Source organism: Pelodiscus sinensis, chromosome 20 (genome assembly GCF_049634645.1).
Source record: "Pelodiscus sinensis isolate JC-2024 chromosome 20, ASM4963464v1, whole genome shotgun sequence".
NCBI lineage: Eukaryota > Metazoa > Chordata > Testudines > Trionychidae > Pelodiscus > Pelodiscus sinensis.
Window position 1 is genome coordinate 15,854,844 of NC_134730.1, and position 26,212 is coordinate 15,881,055.

The 26,212-nt window shown below is 41.8% G+C and overlaps 1 protein-coding gene across 8 annotated transcripts in view; it reads right to left on the bottom strand.

Moving 5' to 3' along the window:
* Positions 1-26,212, bottom strand: part of CA10 (carbonic anhydrase 10) — a 417,040-nt gene that overhangs the window by 228,752 nt on the left and 162,076 nt on the right. For 6 of the 8 annotated variants that reach the window (XM_075903810.1, XM_075903809.1, XM_075903808.1 and 3 more), the window contains one exon: positions 17,068-17,210. The exons of the other annotated variants lie outside the window; for them this stretch is intronic. In XM_075903810.1, the coding sequence (XP_075759925.1) occupies positions 17,068-17,210 (143 nt within the window). The remainder of the gene's footprint in view (positions 1-17,067; positions 17,211-26,212) is intronic. 8 annotated transcript variants of the gene reach the window in all.

The following is a 26,212-nucleotide window of genomic DNA, read 5'->3' on the forward strand; positions in this document are numbered from 1 at the left end:
TGTGCACAGATTTAAAGCAGGATGGAATAAACCCAAAAAGCATATTATCAAAATACTGCATCATGTATGATGCTAAACAGAAAAAGGGCATAAAGAAATAACAATGTGATATTTGGATCTTTTTTATTCCCATTCACTGGATTTTTTAAAATATTATTTGAAAATGAGAACATCCCCTTTTTTTGGTTAAGTTACCCAAACATGGTTGCATTTCTCATTGATATAAAAATGATATAAAAATGACTGCTAGGGTGCGTCTACATAGCAGTTATTTCGAAATAACAGATGTTATTTCGAAATAACGTGAGTCTACACAGTAATTCCATTATTTCTAAATGAATTTGAAATAACGGTCAGCTTATTCAGACCTCTGTAAACCTTACTGTACGAGGAATAACGCCTATTCTGAAATAGCTATTTCAAAATATGCCCCACTGCTGCTATTTTGAAATAGCTCCTCCCTAGGGCCATTCAAACTAATTACTCCCCAGTGCCTTTTGGGGCTCTAAATCGAGGTAGCATGTCCACATTAGGGAAGCCTGCCTCGGACTAATTTTGAGGCTTTCCTGTAGCGTAGAAGTGCTATTTCAAAATAGACTATTTTGGAGTAATTCTTCTGGAATAGCGAAATAAGTGCAGAGTGTAGACAAACACCTAGAGTAACATCACCATCAAGTACCGCAAAACTATATAATGACAAACAGAAATATCCAGGGACATAAAAAATGGTCTTGATCCACACCTTCACTGACGTCGATAGGGCTATGCTGATGTATGCTATTTTTGGATGAGACATGATATTGTTTAAATTCATGTGGGCTTCCTCAACTTCCAGTAGCTCCCCTGCACAAAACATATGGGAACGCATTGCCCTCGTGTTTCAAGTGGACTAACAACTGACATTTTATGCTGCCTTTCACCCAAGAGAATCAAAATCTATGAAAGACACAGACCGATGAGTATGTGAGGATGAAACTTCTGCCTGCAAGTGCAAGTCACTTCAACAGAGCCACTGAAATGTTAACATTTTGCACAGCTAGGGCAGATTTGGTTCTGACCTGACACATGCATATTAATATTTGTTATTTGTATTATTGTAGCAGCTAAACCCATTGTGTTAGCTGCTGTACCACAACAGAACTCAAAAGTCTCAAAGGGTTGTAACTGCGTTAGTTTGTAACTTGAAAATCAAGGAGTTGTCCTATAGCACTTTAGAGACTAACAAAAATATGTATATAGTATCAAAAGTTTTCATGGGCAAAACCACTTCTACAGATGAGCTAAAGTGGAGAAGAAAGGGGGGGACCATCAGAATTAATAACAGAAAAAGAAGGGAGAGGAGGGAAAAACTCCCCAAAAATGTCAGTTGTAGTGCCGATGCTAATGAGGCTAATTGACTGAGCTAGAAGTATCTTATACTTAGCTTTTGATGACAATGAGCTGTTCTAAGGAAAGCTGGTTTTATAATGGGCCACCCAGTTCAAGCCTTTGTTCAGGCCGAGGGAAACAGCATTAAATTTGCATATGAAGGTCAATTCTGCACTCTCTCTCTCTCTTTCTGTAGCTGGCTTGTGAAATTTCTTTATAGAAGAAATTCCTTTGCAGAACTCACAGACAATCCCTGACCCAGAGAATTTGCAATTTAGGTGCAAGACAAGCGGTTAGAAATGGATACATTCTGACTAATACGGGGAAGCCACGATAGGTTCTGATCTCAGTACACTAGCAGTATAACTATTGCCAAGCTCTGCTTTTTAATAGGCCTCATGGCAGAGGTGAGTTTTTGAAGGAGGATAATGAGTTAATTTTGCAGGTGCTTGTGGGGAGTTTCTCTGAAGAGCAAGGGACAGCATGAGTGAAAGCACAAAGGTGCTGGCTTTATAATTTAAAAGGTGGCCAGTGGAGGCCAGGTGCATAGGTGGATCAAAGATGGGAGCTGATTTTGAGATTCTAGATGAGAGATAGAGCAGGGACTGCTCATGAATGACCCTGGAAGTGAAGATAAGTAGCTTGTGTCTGAGAAGATGGAGCCAAAGAGAGATGTGAAATGGCCAAAGCAACAAGCTAGGGAAATGCTCTTTTCTGCAGTCTTCTGAATGGATAGGAGTGGGGAAAAATTGCCGTTGTCAAGCAAGATGAGAGAAAAGGAGGCTGCAGTCATGAATATATGAGATGAGAGCCTAAACAAGGTTTAACTGTGTGGATGGATGTTATTCAGAATGAATCTACAAGATTTAGAGATAAATTAAGCTATGTTTAGAGATAAACAGGGAAGGTTTAGCAAGGAAAGTGCTATTGACAGGCAAAACTTGCCAAAAGTGAAAACCAGTCAAACTGGTTTTTCTGCCTAAGTAGTCTGAGGGGAAATAAAAAATGGCAACCAAGACTGTTCAGCCTAATTTTGCATCACTGGGTATTTCTGGATTTACACAGACCATCACAGATTAGGAAGAGAGATCTGAAGCGTTAAAGAACAAGAGAACAATAGAAGCCAAATTCAGCTGCCTCTTTTTTCAAGTCTCCTAAATTTTGCCTCACTCCCATGCAACATGATTCAATTTGAACCTTGTTTCCTTTCAAATATTCATTTTATTAAGGAAGTCATATTTAGTTAAGGGATCATAAACTTGTACAATTTATATGCCATGAGGCTGTAACTGTGGGGTAACAAGGTAAGTAATGAGAAGATGCTACACACTGCAAGGTGAATATATTAGGTGTTATCTTTGCATTTTACTTCAAAGACAATGATGCTGGGTCTTATGGAGGCACTAATCTCAAAAAAGATTGTATATCTAAACATCCTGTATGCAGAGAGCCTGATCCTACACACCAGGGAGGCAGAATTCTCAGGACCAGGCTCTGTACTTTTAAATGGATTAATCAAGTCACCTTCCCTTTTTTAGGTTTTACAAGTCCTCCTAAAGTTGTCAAATTCTCAGAGGCTCCAGGCATTTCCAGAACAGGATTTGTTTTAGTGAGTATGGCAAACTTATACAAATCCTCCAAGTCACTTAAATCTCAGTTAAGGATCATCCAAGTGATAAGAAAATAGGACCTTGAGGATATGCTCACAAATATTCCTTCAGCATGCATTTTCACATATTTTACAAATAGTAGGAGTGAGTTTAAAAATTTCTTACTCTCCTGTAAAATAGCAAATGACTTAAGTCTGACATGCAAAATTTAGTTTAACTTGCCAAATGTATTTTATACTCTTATGAACAGAGTTCATACATTGCTGTAGGTGTATTAAGGAAGATACATTCTTTGTTTAACTAGTGATAGGATCTCATTTACATTTTTTATCCATTTAACTTTCTGACAGTTGTATTATACTTATTAACTTTCCGATCACACTATACATCAAAGCATCATATTATTAAGTCCTCTAAAATTCACACAAATCAGTTTACAGATGACACTGATGTCTTATTGCTATTCGTTCCCCCTGGACCATTTCTAACAGTTAGTTTTTCATATTTCTACTGTGCTGAAATATGGTTCAAAACAGTATCTGTCCTTTTAGTAATCAGCAAAGCAAAACTTGGCATTTGTCATATATTACACTCTTGAGAAAAATGCTAGTAATACTCAGAATTGATTGAACAGCATGGAACCAGAACCAGCTGTCAGGGAAACCATTTCACTGATTTCAGTTTCTCTCCCCACCCTATTTTAGGTTAGAAAACTGCTAAATAGTATCATTATTTTGTAGCATGTGCCAAATGAATCAATTATTTATAAATATATTATTTTAAGTATACACAATTGCATTTCTTAACGTTCTGTATAAAAGAAAAGATACAAGGGATCCAAGTGAAAATGTTTCATTTACACATATTGCACTACAGAGTTTACATAAATAGCTTTAGGCCAGTATACAATGACTCATTCATTCCCAATAGATCAAAATCAGAGAAAGTAGTTTTTAGCCAACATAAGAAGGCATTTTGCAATAGAACATTATGTGCTTTTAAAAATAAGTTAAGTTTTAAAGCAGGACTTAAAAGGACTAGTAACACATGGCATCACTAAACTGACATGGTTTAATTGGTTAGGATTCACACTATGGGTGTGTTTAGACTACAGGGTTTTGTCGACAAAACTATACCTGCGTCTACACTGCTGCTGAGTTCTGTCGACATAACATCGACAGAACTCAGTTTTGTCGACGGCTGTAAACCTCATTCTACGAGGAATAACGCCTTCTGTTGTCAGAGCTCTGTCGACAGAAGGCGTTATTGCATCTACCCTGTCCTTTGCATCTGCTTTGTCGACAGAATTGGATGTAGTCTAAACGCTCCTTGTTGACAGAAGCTTTGTCGACAGTATCTGTTGACAAAACTTCTGTCAACAAAAGCCTGTCGTCTAGATGTACTCTGTGTGTCTAAAGTACAGGTGGGACCTTGCTGGTCTGGCACCCTTGGGACCAGAGAGGTCCTGAACCAGATTTTGCCTGACCAGGGGAGGTCAAAGCATCCTTCCCAGTTGTCAGCTCTGTTCCCTGCCCCCAGCTGGGGCTGTGCTCCTGCCCGGGTTCATGGCTGCACTCCTCACCACCTGGGGCACCAATCTAGGCTGCTATCCTGGCCACAGGCTCTGCTGTCTCATGCTAGGCTGGGGCTTCTCTTCCTGCTGTGCTGGCTCAGCTAGCGCTGGGCTCCCAGGCCTCACAACCTCCCGCCTTGGGGGTGGGTGAGGTCTGATCTCTCGGGCACCAGCTCTGCTGCCCTCAGCCCAGGTGACACTGCCCTTCCTCTCACAAGCCCCAGCCCGGGCTATGATCCTCACAGCACCAGGCCCTGAACCTGACCAGCTGGGGCTCCTGGTCCTCCCAGACTACAGATGTTGCTGAAACAGCATCCCAGATTTTAGAGGTTTAACCTGTAAATACCATTATTCTAACATGTTGTTAGGGGAAAAAAGGAAAGATGGCAAATGGTAATTTCAACAGCTGGCAAAACATATGGTCTTATGAATTCCATCCAAAATTAAAAAGCACATCAGAGTAATAAAGAATTCTTGAAAATGGGCACTATTAGCAATATGAAAGGCAATATACCCATGCAATGTCTAATGCCAAGAAATTAAAAAAAAATCAAAGTAGAGGAGTGAGACTAGGGACCAGAAACAGTATGAAGGTGAGTTAAAATATATAGACACATCTCTCTCACTCAGTAATTAGGCTGCTACTGTGACCACCGCCAACCACCAGTACTGTCTCATTGGATACAGCCATATAGGGGTGAACAATCTCATTTAATATTTAGTGCTAGTTGCTTGGGGCAGAGACTATATTTTTGGTCTGTGCATCTATAGAATTTGCACAGTGTAGTGTGGCCCATGATTGGGGTCCCTAGGTGCCACAGTAAGATTCATTCTTTATGATTATTAAACTCCATCACACAATGCTCGTTTGCTGCTCAGCCTGGCACTGCAAGGCACTGGGCATAATCTGTGCTATAAACTATGATTTTAAAACTATTTAAGACCCTGGTCCTGAAGAAAAGGGAAAGCTCATGTGTAAATTTAATCACCTGGATAAATGTTGCAAGTATTTGCAGGATTGAGGCCTATCATTTAATAATGGTATCATTTGCATTATATTGTCATTTGCTGTTGACTTGCAGATTATACAAATTAGATATCCACTTGGAGCCAGATTCTCAGATGGTCTAAGTCAGTTCAGCACCACTGGCTTCAACGGAACTCAACTGGTTTAACTAGCTAAGGATCAACTTTTCTTTTTCTTTCTCTTGGCACTGGGCAACTGTATACTTGTTTCTAGTTCGGGCAAGATACCGTGTCTTAAAGTACAGGCAACTCTGATTTAGTAAAAAGCTACCTTGATCACTGAAATTCTACTGATAGTAATTTTTCCTTTCACTTCAAGATCTGTATAGAATAATGGCTTTGGCTTAACAAGCAGGACCAATAGAAGTGTAATCATCAAAATAAAATATTCTAAAGTAACCTCTCTCTAAAAACAATATAAACAAAATAGACGGTGTGTAAAGGTTGCATAGGCACTTGTTTGGGAATCAACTCCCAAGCTACTGTAATTAACAGCAGCCTTTCCTTTAGAACGCCACAATTTGTAAATTTTGGAGAAGGGGCAACGGTGTGAGAAACCACTAAAAAAAAAAGTTTCTCAAGCTGAAAATGTAAGAATGGAGGAAAACTCTTTTGGATATAATATTGGCCAGCACTTCCTAGCTTCAGAAAGATCAAAGTTTTCGATTTAGTAGGCATAACACCAAGTACTATTTCCTCATCTTATTAAAAAAAAAAATCTGAGTTTCTCCAAGGTCTGGCTTAAAACGGCAAAATACGTCCAAGTATCCCAACGCCTTTTCCTTTAGCAAGGCATCCCTGATAGCAATAGACCAAATCCCCATAACAGAATTGAGATGCATAGATTTTTAAGGCCAGAATGAACCTTTATGATTATGGAGCTGAACCTGTTGCATAACGGACTAGAGAATACCACTCCTCTTACAGGTTACTTACTCCCACTCACATTTTAGCCATCTGATATCTTGTTAAAAGAGGTGGATGGCAATGTTCTCTCTAATCTTTTCCATCCATGTGTGGATTTTTTCCCATCCATGTGTGGAATACATTTTGTTATGGGCACTGAGGCATGTATGACTGTGCACCACCAATAGAAACAATAAAACCTAGCTGTGGGTGTGCTGCTAATCAACTGGGCGGCATTTGATTCTCTCCTGAATGGCCACACAAACACTCAGCTTGGGTGGTGGAGTCCTGCTGTCAACCTGCTACACAGGGTCATTCTGTTTTAATGAGATTTTGTGGCCCAAAGTGCTTGCTGCATGAGTGACACCAGATTACACTAATCTCAGTAAAATTATTTTGTTCTTTTGCTGATTGCTGCAGTGCTTATGTGGAGTGAACATAAAGAAAACCAACAAGTGAAATAATATATTTGCAGGAGAGTGGAGGAGCGCGCGCTGTGTATTTAATAAGGGTTTGGATTGTCTATTAAAATGGATTTTTTTTAATCTCCAAAGGGAGATTGTTAAATTCACTAAAATTTATAATCAAGAAACAAAGCCAGGACTATGAAAGAATTGCAACATGTGAAGTGTCTGCAACAACAGCATTCTTACTGGGGCATTCATCTGTATGTAAACTCATTAAGCAACTCAAGCTGAAATTCTGGATCTTGGAATCCAATTATCTATACTAGTGATATGCAGCCTTTTGGAGCTGGAGCCCTGCTTTGCCATGAAATAGAGTAACGGAGAGGACAAAATAACTGCAGAGTGATGCTGGGACAATACCTTGAGATGTCCACATCATGAGTTGGTCACAAAAAAGTGCTCTCGTGCATACAGAGCCATAGGATCATTCAGAGCAGTTGCCTCAGGCACTGTGCTTTGTGGGGCCCACGGTACCTGTCTCAACCATCCTACAGACAGGGCCTGTGGGGCCCAGGGTGGCCCGAGGGATTGCTAGGACGACGTGGCACGAGGTTATTATAGCCAGTGTCTCAGCCTGCTATGCTCTGCAAGAAGCAGGAATGTCCCTCCCCCAGGGTGCTCCATGTCCTGCCGCCACAGTGAAGTGGAGTGCAGTGGCTTGGGAAATGAGTGGCGGGGTGGAGCAGAGCAGGCTGCTGGATCGCTCTGGCTCTCATTGCATGAGGCCGAATCTTGCTACTGCCCTTGCCAGGCCTCCCAGTACTTCCCCAGCTTGTGGTGCTTGGGGAAGGGAATTTAGGGCAAGGGGCACAATGGGAGCAGGGCAGGGGTGCAGCTTAGAGACGAGGTGCAATGGGGCAGGGCCTGGGCCTCTCACCCCCTAGGGACAGTCCTGACTGCAGGGCAATGGTAGGACACCGCATAATGGATTCTTTTTGTGGCTCATGAACATCATTTGAAACAAGGAGCCACATTAATCTTTGGAATATCTCCCCGGGCGCTGGATCATCCATGGCACATCCCATTGACTCCCGGATGCTGGGGGGGGGGGGGGGGGGGGAGGGTGGGAAATGAATGGGAAGATGCACAGATGATCTGTGCTTGCTTATCATGGATGAGCACGACCCCGGAACAGCTGGAGTGATGAACCCCACAAGCAGCTACCCCCACCCTCCCAGTCCCTGGCAAGCAGTGACCCCTTCCTGAAGTTGTTCCTCCTGCCTCTGCCTCTCCCTGCTCAGCTCTGGCTTAGCTAACTTTCAGGGAGAGGGGGCCTGGCCACAAGATGTGACAGAGCAATCTGGGGAGAAATATGACCACTCATACCCACCAGGTGTCGCCTCTGGAAAATGCTCCTTCTCCCACATCCTCTTCAATTTATTCGGTCATTTTAAGGAGAGATGGAACCTTTAATAGCATCTCATCTGCTTTCCTATATATCACAGGTGTCTCTTCACCCCTTCCTGTATCTTGGGAAAGACAAGAGGGAGGATGTTCCTCCAGTCTCCCTTCCGGCTGTTCCTTTTATTTAAGAACAGGAGAGTTATCTTAATGAGAAAGACCTTTTCCGGATGAAAAAGAAAGTCCACAGATGCTGACTGAGCTGTCATACTCATAAAACAGCCGGGTTGTATGTCCCAAAAAGGAGCTAGGACAGGAGAGAAATCTGAAGTGAAGAGACTGCCTGGAGCAGAGGAAAATGTCTGGATACATCTTAAGTGGAGGGGGTTGGAAAACAGTGAGAATTTTGTAATAAAAACTTTTAGAAATATTGTCACTTTTATTGGTTATTAAAAATATGGAAACCTTTTGACCACTAGAGCTAAGCTACACAGTCTAAGTCAACAAAGCACTGAAAGGACAAAGAAATCCTAACAGGTAGAGATCCTGAGGTGAGAAATCCTATGCTTTTTTTACTCAAAGTCCAATTAGTCTTCTAATGATTTTCCAGTTATAAAATAAATAGATCAGAACAGTAGATAAAAAGTGATTGTATTGTATTCCAGACAAAACATGGACCAGGTTTTTCCACTGACTGCAATGGAGTTATTCCTGAGAGGAACTTAGCTCAATGTGTTTGTTCAAAAGCTCTAAAGTTTTTGAAAAAAGACTGAAACAGTTCTTGCATAGCCTACAATTCCTTTAGCTCTCCCAGGCATAATGAAAGGACAAAGTTTGTTAGGAGGAGGCCAGGAGATAAACAATTCTGTGTTAAAAGTGAATTCCTTAAGCTTGTCTAGATCAACAGTCAGTGCATGGCAAAATGTAGCATAAAAGCTACAACACGCTAATGGTCTGAATGGACCATACTACGGCATGCTGAAAGAGGAGTACAGGATCTTTTGAAAAATTGCCATGTTGGAAAAACCACGTCTAAATCGTGGTTTCAGTTTTGAAATGGTGCTTGTTTGAAACAGCGCCAGGATGCAATTATGCAAATGAAGCATAGGATATTTAAATCCCCGCTTCATTTGCACTTTTGATGTGTCTAATTTACATCCCTCTGCCGACAGAGGGGTGTAGTTTAGAGACACCCCTAGTGAGCAGTAGCATGGTCCGTGCAGACAGTTATTGTGTGGCATACCAGTGCATTATATAGCTTTACACCTCAGCACACACTAAACAAGCCCTTAGTTCTAAAGAGAATTTAATTGAATTATTTTAGAGCCATTATGGTCTCATGCTTCTGAATCAGATCAAACAGGCATGTAGCTTCGATGGTTGTGTGAACAAACTAAATTTGCATTTAACAATGGAAGATGTCAGGAAATAATAACAGCACGCTCAAATATGTTACTGGAATTGCTGCAAAAGCGGGACCTGAATCATGTTTCCGCTATGCCAAATTCTCAGTTGATTTCAGCCTTCCTGAAAGCCATCTTCTTAAACCTCCCTTGAACATGGTTGTCCCCCTATAAAGTTTTTAGGCCTAGGATAGTTTACTGTATTTTTTAAAAAGTAATTACAATGTTTCTTCGATTTTAAAAGTACAAGAAAATCAGTTGCCCTTTTACATACCTGAAAAAGACCAGCTATGTTCCTGTTACAAGAACTGATAACTTCACCTGAACCTTCCCCTCTCTAATCTACATCCATGTACCGTAACCGCTAGTTTTTGAAGATTGTATTTAATTATTTTAATTTCACTGCACTACTAGTAGGTTTTCTGGTTCGCTACTATGGGTCTAAGCTAGTGCTTCCTTATCTTAACTCGTGGTTGGAACTACGAGAAATCCTATTTATGATCTCTTGTTATTTGCACTTAATTTTCTTAGTATCAATTCCATAAAATCCCCTACTGCATAATGTGATAATCACAGTTAAGTGTTCTCAAAGCAACTCCTTGGCTGATATCTGGGTTCATTGCCCTGTAAGCTTAAGTGCTACAAGCCACATAAAAGCCACCTTTTTCAACACGGAAAAAAAAAAATCTAGCTCCTGCCAAACTAAATCCTCTGCGTAAAAGGACCATGAAGACTTAAGCAACAAAATCTGTTGAAATATACACTGTGAAAGATAAAACCTTTCCTCCCATCTTAGAGCAATGACAATCAATTCAGTGAACAAAGTGGAGAACTGTTCAGGAAAATGTCTGGATTTTTCCCCAATCTTAAAATCTGAAACCAAAAGGACTATTTGTTATTCCTTTTGCTCAACATTTTTATCACTCCAAGTTCTCACAAACAACAATACTCAACGCAAAACATATCAGTGGTTAAGAACTGATGTATTCCAAGCCCCAAAACAGTAATTCAAGCCAATAAATAGGAAAAATAAATGCATGGAGTTTACTCCAGTTTCACATTTGGACAGCATCACACCAAAAAGAATGCTAGATACTTCAGCTTCTGCCTTCCAACAGAAAATTCAAGCAAAGATTTCTAGCTTGACTTTTAGCAGCTTCGGACAAGCATCAAATCCCTTGGTAGAATTTCAGTAGAAGAACTGCACAACTCACCCGGATTTAAAATACTATGAGAGCTAATGCTCAGATTCAAAGGCAAGACATACTCTTCTGGGTGTCAACCACAGCACTGCTAAAGTAGCAGCTATGCCGGGGTTGGGAAATAATTTTTTGAAGGAGAGCCACTTCATGAACTTCAGAAGTAGTCGCAGGCCTCTGGCGGAAGGGGCAGCTTCAGGAGATTTCACATGCTCCCCCCACCCACAGACTCTTATTGGCCTGGGGGTGGGGGAGCACATGAAGACTTAGCCTCCTCTCCCGCACCACGGCAGGGGAGCGCAGTGGCTTGAGAGAACCATCAGCTGTGTTGAACAGCTAGCAGTTTCCTCTAGGCAACATGAGCCCATGGCAGCAGGAGACTTTGCATGCACCCCCTCCCCCAGGCAAATCAGGGTCTTTACCCCCTGCCCTGTCAGGGGCAAGTGGCACCTAGAGATAACTGCCAGCTGCTGAAAACAGCTGGTGGCCCCCTCTGGTGCCATGTGCTCCTGGCAGGAGGGAGGAGACTTCGTGCGCTCCCCTGTCCCCAGGTGTCAATTGGCCTGAGGGCGGGGGAGTGGCAGAGAGGCCACAGGCTGAATCAAAGGCCATGGCAGGCCGGATCCAGCACACAAAGGCTGTCTTGTCCACCCCTGAACTACTGTATTTTCCGGAGTATAAGGCGACTGGGCGTATAAGACGACCCCCTAATTTTCCAGTTAAAACATAGGTTTTGGCCTATACTCGCCGTATAAGACTACCCCCCCTTCCGAGGCAACACCATTTAATAACATCAGATTTGATTTAAATAATTTTAATTAAAATGGTTTTGACTTACCGGTACTTAAAATCCTTCAAAATCCTCATCATGTTCATACAAAGCCTGCTCGGATTGGCAAAGGTTGTAATAGCCCGCCTCTCTGACTCAGCCAATCCGAGCAGGCTTTGTATGCATTAATAGATGACACCGCTTGCCGTGATTGGCTCAGCGCGGTACATACAGTATCAGCACAGGGACATTCTGTATGTAGCCGAAGCTACAGTACCGAATTAGGGCACATCCAGCAGGCTAAAAGGTAATAATAGGAACGTTCTGTATGTAGCCGAAGCTACAGTATGTTTATACCTGGTGTATAAGATGACCCCCAATTTTTGGGGGATGTTTTTTAGTATAAAAAGTCGTCTTATACGCCGGAAAATACGGTATGTTGTAATTCCCAATGCAACTTCTTGAAAGTCATCAAGTTTTCTAAAACATGAAACTGCACTAGGATTCATATATCTAGAGTCATGAGGGGAAACTATGGATTCTGTGAATCACAATTTGTACTGAAGCTGGATCAATGCAGAGTCAGATAAACATGCCCATAGCCGGATGCTTCCTTCCCTATACATATAGCTTTCCTTTATTTGCCAGTTCATGGGTGTGGGTTTATGGATCAAGTCTCCTTCCTGCCCAATGTAACTTTCATGCCATGGGACCTGAAGGCCCACCATCCCCCCAAGTCATGAATACAAAAACCTAGTCACAATCTGGCCCTGAGACTAGAGTTTCTTTTCTACCTTCACAGTTTGCCCGTTTTAGCAGTTTTTTGTAGAGGCGCGCACGCACACACGCACACACACGCGCCAAATGCTGATCTAATCCATGATAGTAGCACATATTCTTATGTGCATGAGGCAAGCACGATTTGGCCCACTGAAGTAACTCCCATGACACTACTTCTCCTACAGTGTTTTATTAATACCAGAGTTGGTCAAATAATGTAATTCCCATCCTGTAGAAATATCTGAGATTGCCAAATTTTGTGGTGTTATGAATTAGGATGAAAAGTAGAAATTTTGGAGTTTTTTCATTAAATGAAATATTTTGTTTCAGCATTATGAAGCATGTTGTGAAATTTAGATACAACTGTTTCAACTATTTTTTATAAATTGTAGCAAAACATAGAAGTAAAAATAAACATGCAATCTTTTGACTGTAACAAATGAAGAATTTTCATGATTTTGTATAGAAATTTTTGATGAAATCAATACATTCCCTGAAACATTTGCTCTAGTCACAGCAGCATTTTTCAATGGAGAAAAGTGTTCCAATGGAAAATTTCTGACTAGTCCTAATTAACTGAATTGACATAATTGAGTAGTGCATTTTCTCATAATTTGTCACAGATGAAATTGATTTTCAATTCTGTCCATATAAACATTCAGAGCCTCTATGGAAATATATTAAGGACAAATTTAACATGTCCCACATTGTTTCCAACAGCAATGCGCAAAAGAAAAATCACTGCCCAAAACAAGAGGTGAAGATAAATCACTTCAGAATATCTATATCATTGGTTAGAGACTCTCCATCCTCTACGATCTTGGTTGTTTTATTACCTCACATTGTCTATTCATCCATATTATTCCATGCCACTAAAGGTCTGAACAAAATAAGAGAATTACTGTACCGATGTATGTCATGAAATATTAAAATACCATTTTAAGCACTCTTCTGTTAATGGATAATTTATTCTTTCATAACATTTTATTTCTGTGATTGCCAACAGGCTTTACCACATCAATATATTTTATTTTAAAATTAATCTTGAAAAGCACCATACCTACATTTGGTTATTTCCTGTGTTTTTCTTAAACCTTTAGCTGAATACACATTTCTTAGGAGCAATAATTCATTCAGAGTAATCATTAAAATCAGTTTCTGCCTGAGATATGCTTTCAAATAACTACTCACTTTTGAATGGCAATTTTGATAAAAAAGACATTTTTAGAAATGAATTGAATGTGGCTCAGACTTCATCTATGCATTTTTAAACATGTCTGTTCCCATTTGCAGAGTTTTGGGGTGGGTTTCTTTAGTAATCTATGTATATTTATTTTTGTTCTTTTAACAAATGTAAAATGGAAAGAATCAGATAACACATCACAGCTTCACCTAGAACTAAGTGGACGCTATTACTATAAAATTTGTATAATAAAAGAAGTCCTTAGCTATGTTACTAATACCACATTAGATTATTAAAACTGAAATGATGCTTACAATGTAATTTACTTTTCACTTTTTGCATTTGTCTCATTTTCTACGTCGCACATAAAATAATTTCATTTCAGCTTAAAGGATTCAGTTCAACAAAGCACATATGCAAATGTTATGTATTTTGCTGAACTAGAATCGTAAATAATTTCTGACAAATTTTACTTCAAAGTTTTTAAACATTAGTAACAATGCTATGCAGGGCTGTCCCTAAGGGGGTGCAGAACCCCCCCCCCCCCCCGTGCCCCAGGCACAGGGCCCTCCCAGCCTCTTGTCCACCCTTACCTAAGCCTCTCCTTCTCCACCTTCTTGACCCCTCCCCTGAGCTGCAGGAGCCAAGGTATTCACGGTTGCTTAGCACAGGATAGCAGGAGGGGTCCCCTCCCGCTCCCCTGCGGCAGCAGGAAGCCAAGCCAAGCCAAGCCAAGAACTTTGCTTTTTGCTGTTGTGTGAAGAAGAGCACAACGGGCAAAGAGAAGGCAGCAGGACAGAGTGGAGCAGGCTGCCAGGCCACTCCGGCTCTCACCAATGCGCTGAGTGCGGGAGCAGGGGAGTTCGAACCCCTTCTTCTTCCCTACGCCAGGCCCCAAGGTAATCCTCTGTGACCCTTCCATAGGAAATTTAAGGCACCTGCAGCAGGGCCCCCCAAACTGTGGGGCCTGGGGTGGCTGCCACAAACCATCCTATGGACAGGACACCCCAAACCGCAGAACCACAGTGGGATTTGATCCTGGCACAAGCCGGGCTGCCTGCCTAACGAACAGCAGTCCCTGTCTGTGCGGGGTTCCAACTCCCCACTAGGATCCTCCTCTGACCCCTTTGCTGCCTCTAAGAGAGAGGCAGCAAGAGGGGGGGCAGAGACTATGCTGAGGGGAACTGGCTTTTAAGCCGGTTCCCTCCAGCACTGGCTCCTGCTCCCCTCCCCTCTGCTGCCTCTGATATAGAAGCCGTAAGTGGGGAGAAGTGCGAGTAGTCAACTCAACTACCCAGTAAGCCTCGGCTATCGGATAGTTGTCTAATAGACTACTATCTTACATCCCTATCTGTACCCCACCCCCTTGCCGCTAGCTCCCTTCTGCACCCAACCTCAATCACAGATCCTGCACCTCCTACATTAATATCATGAAAGAGTGTAGTCCATGACCACTTTCAAACTCTTGGAGTGGCCTCCAAAATCATTGCCCACCCCTGAGCTGAAATCTAATCCAAGCAAGCTTGATCTATTGGAGTAGGCATGCCAAACACTCTGTCTCAGGCGGAGGTGAATGAGGAGGACTGAGGGTGGTTTGCCCTTGCACCTCTGTATAGCCTAAGCACAGTGCACAAGGATATGTAGGGCACATGCTTGGGTTAAAATGGGCATTGTTACCTCAAATCTCCATTTGAATGTGCATGCACACTAACTGAAGGAGGGAGTAATACTGGAACAATTTACTGAAGATTTTTGAGGTCACCATATGTCCCTACAAAGCGTCACTGTTTCTGTATCTGCATAAGTAATTGACATTATAACATCTTAATAAGGTTCACAAACCCCTCAATAGTCATTCTGACAAAAACCCAGCGCAGAAAAAGAATACACCACTTGTTAGTGATATTGAAAACCCAATCAAATGAAAATAATTATAGATAAAAAGACAAATCAACCTGATAATGAAAAAAATTAATACAATAAAATTCAACAATCCCTCAACGAAGCATAGAGGGTTCGAATGGAGAATCAGGTCTATAGTTTTTAAAATGTATGCAACGTAAAAGCTGCAATTTATTAATAGATTGTGTAGCCAACGTTACCAACACAATGAAATATCCTGACAGAGATATTTACCAATTGCCTCTGATAAAACATGTTTCCCTTAACTATTTTATATTTAAATTGAGATGAAAGCAGTTTCAACCATATCTTCTAGTAAGCATGAAAATCCTCTTAAATTCACAACATTGAAATAATGTGTAAATATAGTTCTCTCATGGGCCTGCCCTTTTCATAATATCTAATCATCATGCAAAATAAATCAAAAGATAATACAGAAGAATAAAAGGCAATGCTAGAAAAGGTCAGGAGGTGACTTACATTACCAAAACATACAACCTGTGTTATGGAATTGTTAGTAGAGACTCTGTAGCTAAGGCTACATTGAGATTTGCACTAATATCTGTCCTGTTTCATACTTCAGTAACACAGAGTGTAATCTCCAAATTGGCAGAATAATATTTCAGACAGCAACTGAATTTCCATGTAAATCATTTTTTGTTTTTGGAAAAATATTATAAATTGCTAAATTTGCAGATTTAGATTAGAAAACCAAGCTGTTCTAGTAATTACACTGCAAATACACCAATGGGCCAAATCTTGCTCATCTTATTCATGAACATAGTCTTCTTGAGTGCAGGTAAGTAAGGTAAATTGTCATTGACCCATCTTTTCCATCGGATCTAATGTGTCCTAAGATTTATTATACATACCTGTGTATTTTTTCTAATCAGTGTATGGCAGAGATTCTTTGCTCCAGTGTAATTTGGTTTTAGGAGTACAAATTCCGATAATCTCTAGAGTATTTAGGAGAGTAGACTGTTTTCTTAACAGACTTATAAGCCTGCCTCTTTCTCCCCAGCTTCCAAAGTGAGCCAAGTAAAACCTCCATTTCATAACATTTAAAACTTGAACCTTCTTTCCTCTTTACTTACAGAAACATTACTACTCTGATTTCAGTGAGTTACTCCTCATATACACCAGCAAAAGAGGAAAATCAAGTTTTCTAAGGCAATATTTGTACTCCTGAGGCTTGAAAATCCTACTTCTATTGCAGGGCAAATACCACTGATTAGAAGCGAGTTTCTATAAACGACAAACACACTACTCACAGGTGACTTTAAAGGAATCAATATTATGTAGCAATTAAGAAGTGTGTCACGAGACCCAAAAGTGTATGGTTTTAATCACTGGTTTTGATCACCCAAAAGTGTATGGTTTTGATAACCATGTGTAATTTGCACAGCATTACATTTGTTAATCATTCTGCCTAAGAGCTCATTGATATTACAAAACGCAAATACTTTATAAATACAGGGAGTGGCACATATTCTTCATCTGTTAATTGTGTTTTTATATCAAGACACGTCAGAAAATTTACCTTTCTGCCTCCTGTGTTTATACGAAGTGGAGTTAAGAAAGGGTCAAAGATCATATGGCTGGTTTCTATATTGACTGGTGATTGCCTTTTTCCAACAGAGCAGAGATTCCAGGCTGAGTTCACCAATCCCCAAAAGGAAGGAACTATAAAAGGGAGAAAAAAAAAGTTTAAGAAAGTATCTGGAGTGAGGAAGAAAAATCCACACAAAACAGATGTGGAAACAATTAAATAGCTTCTTGTATTGTCTGGACTCACAATATAATCAACACTCAAGAAAATTAATCAAGTAACTGAATTTTAATGCATGATGCAGACACTCAAATCTGAGATGAGACATTTTAATATCAACAAAGGAAATTTTCTTTGGCCTCTCTTAAGCTATGTGGAGTTAATCATGCCTCATGTACCTGTAAATAGTTCATCATCATTCATGGTATAGAATGTTTGCTTTTTCTCAACAGGTACTTGAATATCTCATGTCCTTGTGCTCATTTTACATGCATAGACTGCACTTATTCCTTGGACTGAGGCCAAATATAGCGACTAAGAAAATTAAAACAGGTTTCAATATTTAGTACATGTTGACAATAAGAATAATGTATTAGAAAAAATAGGGACATATCACTATTCCACAGAATATTAATGTTCCATAGAGAAGATTGATTCATCTCTTTTTGGTTCACACAGTTCACATACACTTCCCTATCCTCCCCATTTAAGGCCTTAATTTTTGAAAAGACTAGGTTAGAAACATCAGATCTCATTGGCCAGGATGTGCATAAGATCTCAGACTGGCAGCTTTACCACTTGCTTCCCTTTATTGAGTTTAGGACAACATTCATGAAACCAAAGGCCAGAAGTCACCACTGTGATTGTCTTATTTGACTTCCTGTATAACACAAACCATAAAACTTCCCCAACAATTCCTAGACAGATCTTTTAGGGCTCATCTAGAATACGCTAGAGTGTCAAAAGAGGATATGCAAATTCTGTAGTTTAGATGCAGCTTTCTTGGAGACCCCCCCCCCCCCCCCCCGCCTTGTCAAAAAGCCACATAAGCCTCATTTTTTAAGGAAGAGCGGCTTTTCGACAAGGGGGGGGGGAGTCACCAAAAAAGCCGCATCTAAACTACTTTCACTTTCAAAAGTGAGATTGGAAGAAGATATGCAAATTCCCACGGAATTTGCATATCCTCTTTCGACACTCTAGCATAGTCTAGATGAGCCCTTAGAAAAATATCCAATCTTGATTTTTAAAATGGTCAGCGATGGAGCCGTGCTGGCCTCCACTTCCCAGAGCTCCCATTGGAAACAGCAGCCCCTAGGAGCTCTGGGGGGCAGGGCTGTGGAAGGTCAACGTCAGACCCTGGGCTCCACACGGCGCTGCTGCTTAGAAAAGCCACGTGCAGCCTGGGGCCAGCTGGGGTGTCCACTGGCTGCACGCGACATTTCAAAGCGGCAGCACCGCATGGAGCCTGGGATCAGCTAGGGACTCCCTCACTGCCCCCAAGCTCTGTTCAGCACTGCTGCTTTGAAATGCAGCATGGAGCCTGGGCTCAGCAGGTGAGTCTCCAGCTAATCCCGGGCACCACAGGACACTGCTGCTTTGAAGTACCCCCTTGTTTTCCCTCTACCCCTTGCTGCCTCTTTCTGAAAACACAACTCTGCTACCAACTACCTTTGGCATGGGAATCAGAAGACTGAACAAGCACTCTGAGTTTCCAATTCCCTGCAACCAATTCAAGGAAAGAGGATGGCCTATGACTTACAATTTTCTTCCTCAGAGAAGTTTGGCTCAGATGGAAGAAGGCTGTTTATAACTGGTTTGAAAAGTCTCCCCAAATAAGTTTATAATCATACTTTGGCAGGGGTTGGCTCCTTCCTGACTATGAGAACACAGGTGCATCATCCCCCCCCTTGGAAGCATTATTTCTCTCTGCCTTCTCTGTGCCTCCCCAATTTTACATGCCACAGAAGAACTCCTAATTATACTAATGACTGAGGGACCGCTTCAAATGAACGAATTTTACGAAGTAGCAAAATCAGGAACAAAATGTACTTGTACAAAATATATTTTGGAAATTGTAGTTTAGTTTTAAATTAGGTGTCGTGCTTCCTAATTTACTATTAAATGCGCTGTAGCATAATTTCTGGGAAACAAGTGACATTTTAGTACTACAAGGCCTCATTACTCTATTTAAGTTGTCTGGAAGACAGAAAACTCTCATTTTTTCATGCGGGTTATATGCATTCAAGTTTAGCCAAATTCTCATTGATATATGCTAGTAGTATAGCAACTAAAATAAGACTTTTTGCATTACCATGTGCTAATGCAAAATGCATTAGTACTAATGGCGGGACTTCAAACCTATAACTTCAAAGGGTTGGAATATTCATTAGGAGGTTGTAGCTATTGGAATGGCTCCTCAGAATTACTAAGATTTCTGAAAATGAAATGCAGTTGCTAAAGGGATTAAAGACTATACAATGAACACGGTACAATTTTTTACAAGCTTTACAAAAAGGTATTTTATAGATGATGGATAATGCAGTAAAGAACAGCAAGCAAAGTACAGAAGTGGTGGCTTTCATGTTGGCCAATTATTTCAAGAATTAATGATGAACCTAGGAACATCCAGAAAAAAAGAGCATGGAGGCACTATGAAAATGGCTACCATAAGTGCTTATTTTATTATGCTCTTTGTAATTTTGACAGGGCAACCTTGCACCTTATATGCTGCCCGTCACAAAAATGACACCATGCTTTATATTAGTGTGGTGCTCAGCAAAGATTGCGTGCATCACCATGACATTAAATCTGTCTTGCAATTTCTGATTTTTTCTTTACTGCCAAGATGGTTCACTCCTAAGAGCCATACTTATAAATGTATATAGCTGCCTCTATTTCATTTACCATTGCCCTGTCTTCTTTATTTACATTCCCAGGGAATAGAAGGTTGCCCTGGAGTCCTTTCATGAGTACAATGACAGTCTTAACTGAGCAAGTAGTGCTCCTCAAAGGGCAAATCCTCCATTCTGGGTTGTTCTTCACGGGATAAACATAAGAAATGGAGCCAGGACTCCCTGTGCATAATGACAGCAACTGCCATCAATCTACAGCAGTGACTTTCAATCTTCTTTCATTCGCAGACCTCTAAAAAGCTTGGAATTGACAGGCAGACCTCTTCTGACATCTTAGTCTGCGGACCCTTGGGCTCCGCAGACTACAGGTTGTAAACCACTGATCTAGAGGCTGTATTTGTTGCAGCTACTGTAGCTTGCAGAGATGATCTGGCTATCATACTGCCTTCATCAATAAGGGCTTAGAACAGTACACAGTCTTCCTGAGTGTCTGTCCAAAAATTCCAAAAACTTAAGGGTAACTAAGGAAATCATAGTTTGCAAGATGCACCTGATAACAGAACTATAGACTGAAACAAATATTTCTCTCTCTCTGTGGTCCAAGTATTTGGCCTGCTGAAGAGGTACATCTTCTCTGTCTATTCCTTTCTATAGCAGCCTGAACAAGCAGGGAGTTGGGACAGTTGTGTGAAGAAAAACTGCTCTCTGGGGCAGAATAAACTATTTATTTCCCACCCAGTAAGTTGTGAGAGCATTTGATACTGAAGCATGCCACACCACTTTGGCTCACTCTTGGATAGCCTTGTTGCCTACTCTAGCAGGCCTTGTATTCTACAAACCATCCAGGAACCTTTGGAATAATTCTTGGATTTCTTTCAGGGGAATCCAAGGGGTTTTAACAATCCTTCTAAACAACCTCTGAAAGTGTTTGTGATTGTTCAGTGACAAATGTAATGCCGAGGCAATTGTCTTGTCAGGAAAGAGAAGACTAAATGTCTGATAATTTGCCGCTAAATCTGGCTTTTACTTCCTCCTCCCATGGGTTCCAGAGAAAATTCAGGTTGCCTCTCAGTGGAGAGGGATGGTAAGATTCTCACTGAGTAAGTCCACATTAAGGATAATACCTGTATGGTTTCACAGGCCCCAGTATAAACAGTGGGAAGAATCCAGTAGGGGTTTCGGTGGACCCCAAGGCATAGAGTACCAGGATTCCCAGGGAGTGAGGTAACCCAGCTTCCATGGCTGGATCAGGCCCCAGAAGATTCTAGAACATCTATCTGTGCTGCTGGCTCTTGGAGGAGAGGACAACTGAGGAAGAAACAACCTGATTAGTAGAGGGAATAGGAGACTGGCTTCTTTCATAATGTTCATGGGCTCAGGGTGTCATGAACACCCTTGTAAGAATTGTTTCTGATAGTGACTGATTAGAGAGTCAAGATCTGGCAGGGTGGTGATGTCTTCTAAAGTGTCATATTTGTGGGGTCATTGGGGGTCTTCTCCCTTTAAATCCTCCATGTTCGTGCTGATGATATATGGAATGTCAGTCTGCCCTTTCCTGGTACCATCAGTGTTCCAATTTAAGCTCACAAAGCATTTACTAATTTGATGTTGGAGAATCACGTCTTGGAAAATAGAAGGTTCCATCTCAGACCATAAGATAATAAGAAAGTGCTCGAGATGGTCCATGATTTTTCTTATGCTTTTGGATCAGAGCACAGGCACAGACCAAGAAACTAATACAAAGAATTTTTAGTCTCCGGCACAAGGAACACATGCATATCAGTGGAATGCACAAGGAGAACAGCACTTGAAGAAAGGACTGGGTGGATATTGGAAGGCTAGGTAGCAAAATCTATGACTAGCGCATGTTGTGATGGCATAGTCAGGGTTCCCCCGATCCTGCACCCCTGTAGCAGCCAGAACAGTCTCCACCAGCCAGCAGAATAGAGAAGGGTTTATTGATTTTCCAGAATACAGCACAGCATAGATGTGATATGGCAATAGGAGGGGGGCTAGGATACTCCAGACCCCTTAAGGCGGGGTGCCTGAGGCCCTAGTCTCTAAGCCCCCTCCCTGGGCTGTCTCCATCATGTTTCCAGCCCCAGACAAACTCTTCCTGCCACCACATACTTCCTTTGTTCCAACCTCCTTCCCTCCCCCGAGTCAGAACCAGTCACGGCAGTGTCTAGCTCCCCTGCTGGGCTGTGCTCACAGACAGGGCCAGAAGGGGACAGCCCAAGCGTAGCGACCAGCAAGATGCCCCACTACATCGCACGTGTATATTACTGCCCTCTGCTAGACGGAATAAGAAAAACTCAACTGTGGGAGGTAAGAGGAAGAAGGATTTTCCATTATACAACTAAATATTTGTGGATATGCATTTGGATCAGGAAGATCTATTTCCTCCCCCTGTTACTATTATGAATAGTAATCTAAAAATAAAAAGTCATATAAAAATGGAAAGTAGGACAAATTACGAAGGATGAATATAGGCAAACAACACAGGAATGGAAGGGCAAGATTAGAAAGGCAAAGGCACAAAATGAGCTCAAACTAGCTACGGGAATAAAGGGAAAGAAGAAGACTTTTTATAAATACATTAGAAGCAAGAGGAAGACCAAGGATAGGGTAGGCCCACTCGTCAGTAAGGAGAGAGAAACAGTAACAGGAAACTTGGAAATGGCAGAGATGCTTAATGACTTCTTTGTTTCCGTCTTCACTGAGAAGTCTGAAGGAATGCCTAACATAGTGAATGCTAGTGGGAAGGGGGTAGGTTTAGAAGATAAAACAAAAAAAGAACAAGTTAAAAATCACCTAGAAAAGTTAGATGCCTGCAAGTCGCCAGGGCCTGATGAAATGCATCCTAGAATACTCAAGGAGCTGATAGAGGAGATGTCTGAGCCTCTAGCTATCATCTTTGGAAAATCATGGGAAACAGGAGAGATTCCAGAAGACTGGAAAAGGACAAATATAGTGCCCATTTATAAAAAGGGAAATAAGAACAACCCAGGAAACTACAGACCAGTTAGTTTAACTTCTGTGCCAGGGAAGATAATGGAGCAAGTAATTAAGGAAATCATCTGTAAACACTTGGAAGGTGGAAAGGTGATAGGGAACATCCAGCATGGATTTATAAAGAACAAATCATGTCAAACCAATCTGATAGCTTTTTTTGATAAGATAACAAGTCTTGTGGATAAGGGAGAAGGGGTGGATGTGGTATACCCGGACTTCAGTAAGGCGTTAGATACGGTCTCACATGATATTCTTATCAATAAACTAGGCAAATACACTTAGATGGGGCTACAATAAGGTGGGTACATAACTGGCTGGATAATCACACTCACAGAGTAGTTATTAATGGTTCACAATCATGCTGGAAAGGTATAACTAGTGGGGTTTCGCAGGGGTCTGTTTTGAAATTGGCTCTGTTAAATAGCTTCATCAACGATTTAGATATAGGCAGTCCCCGGGTTACGTACAAGATAGGGACTGTAGGTTTGTTCTTAAGTTGAATCTCTATGTAAGTCGGAACTGGCATCCAGATTCAGCCGCTGCTGAAACTGACCGCCAGTTCTGACTTACATACAGATTCAACTTAAGAACCCCAAGCTTCCCCAAGTCAGCTGCTGCTGAAACTGATCAGCGGCTGATTCCAGGAAGCCTGGGGCAGAGCAACTTACCTCGGGCTTCCTGTAGTCAGCGCTGGTCAGTTTCAGCAGCGACTGACTTGGGGACGCCTGGGGCAGAGCAGCTGGGGTGCTGCTGGGTTGCTCCAGTAGCGCCGCTCCTCGGCGCTACTGGACCAACCCAGCAGCACCCCAGCTACTCTGCCCCAGGCGTCCTGATTCAGCCGCTGCTGAAACTGACCAGCAGTGGCTGAATCAGGACGCCTGGGGCAGAGCAGCTGGGGTGCTGCCAGGTTGGTCCAGTAGTGCCCAGAGCGGCGCTGCAGGAGCAACCGGCAGCTCCCCAGCTGCTCTGCCCCAGGGTCCACAACAAAAGCCTGGTCTGCTGGGGGGAGGGGCACACTAGCTGCGGCCCCCCCCCCAGCAGACCAGGGACACGGGGAGCAAAGCGCTGTCGCGCCTCTGAGGCTTTGCTCTGGCAAAGCCTCAGAGGCGCGGGACCCCGCCACGGCTACGGCTTCGCTCCCGGTGCCCCTGGTCTGCTGGAGACGGCCTCCAGCAGACCAGGGGCACCGGGAGCAGCTTTTCTCGCACCGGAGGTCGAGGTGGCGGATCGCTGCCTGCGAGCTCCGGGGCGAGAAAGCCCCGTTCGTAAGTGCGGATCCGACGTAAGTCGGATCCACGTAAGTCGGGGACTGCCTGTATTGGCATAGAAAGTACACTTATTAAGTTTGCAGATGATACCAAGCTGGGAGGGGTTTCCAACTAGTCTGGAAGATAGGGTCATAATTCAAAATGATCTGGACAAATTGGAGAAATGGTCTGAGGTAATCAGGATGAAGTTTAATAAAGACAAATGCAATGTGCTCCACTTAGGAAGGAACAATCAGTTTCACACATACAGAATGGAAAGCGACTGTCTAGAAAGGAGTAAGGCAGAAAGGGATCTAGGGTTTATGGTGGACCACAAGCTGAATATGAGTCAGCAGTTTGATACTGTTGCAAAAAAGCAAACATGATTCTGGGATGCATTAACAGGTGTGTTGTTAGCAAAACACGAGAAGTCATTCTTCCGCTCTACTTTGCGCTGGTTAGGCCTCAGTTGGAGTATTGTGTCCAGTTCTGGGCACGGCATTTCAAGAAAGATATGGAGAAATTGGAGAGGGTCCAGAGAAGAGCAACAAGAATGATTAAAGGTCTAGAGAACATGACCTATGAGGGAAGGCTGAAAGAATTGGGTGTGTTTAGTTTAGAAAAGAGAAGATTGAGGGGGGACATGATAGCAGTTTTCAGATATCTAAAAGGGTGTCATAAGGAGGAGGGAGAAAACTTGTTCATCTTGGCCTCTGAGGATAGAGCAAGAAGCAATGGGCTTAAACTGCAGCAAGGGAGGTTTAGGTTGAACATTAGGAAAAAGTTCCTAACTGTCAGGGTGGTCAAACACTGGAATAAATTGCCCAGGGAGGTAGTGGAATCTCCATCTCTGGAGATATTTAAGAGTAGGTTAGATAAATGTCTATCAGGGATGGTCTAGACAGTATTTGGCCCTGCCATGAGGGCAGGGGACAGGACTCGATGACCTCTCCAGGTCCCTTCCAGTCCTAATATTCTATAAAGTCCTCAATGGTAGGAGCCAAAGAACTCAGTACAATGACAAACATGTCCAAGATGGTCATAGCTTTTGGACAGTAGCAGCAAAACTTTAATCAACTGATCACTCACATTATTAGTGTAATTTTAAAAAATGAAAAATGATTGACAGGATTTAGCAGGATATACACAATATGGAAAAACAAGACAATAAACTTGCATTTTGCTCACAAACCAAGTTACTATGTTTCACTAATGAACTTGAGTTTGTCAACGGTATTTAACAGAGAAATAGAATTGCATAGCTCATGTAAATAAATTTACATCACCCTCTTTATAGGAGAATATTTTAAATCTATCATGGTCAACATCCTGAAGCACACAACACCCTACTTTGCATAAGGGCAAAGCTACCCTCTCATGCTAATTTGTATGCAGTCCACACAGACACTGCAATCTCATTTAAACAAGGTTTTCTAGATATTGGTAATTCTGCCAAAAGGTTCAGTATACCAGTCATGTCATCCCTGCCATCAGCTATAAATCCCAGTAAATTCCCTTTGCTAAAGATCCAGTTTGCCATAGAAATGCGCCAGGCATGCATAATATGTTATTCACTTTTCCAATGCAGGACCCTGGCCAGCTCAAAGTATATCCATTTTTCAGAACTGAGGAATAAAATGGAGAAGTTAAGAGTCTAAAGCTGGCACAAAGATGACTGGTGATGATTTTGACAGTCTTATTTGAATACTGGATGAAAGGGGGAAATCATTTTTATTAGGCATATGCAAAGATGCTGGAGACATTTATCCATGGCCTGCACTACACTGCAGCTGCTGTTTTGATAAATTTGCTGATAGCATATTACACTTTGGGATCAGCATACCACAACAGAATTAAGAATTCTGATCCCTTTTACCAAATTTGAACATGATGTGGATGATGGATCAGTGTCCAGAAAACTAAATAAAGGATAAATTGCTATTCCAGTAGTGATGTATAAAGGAATACTGACTAAGTAATGCCTCTCTCCCCACCAAATGGCAATCAGGGAACAGAGTCAGG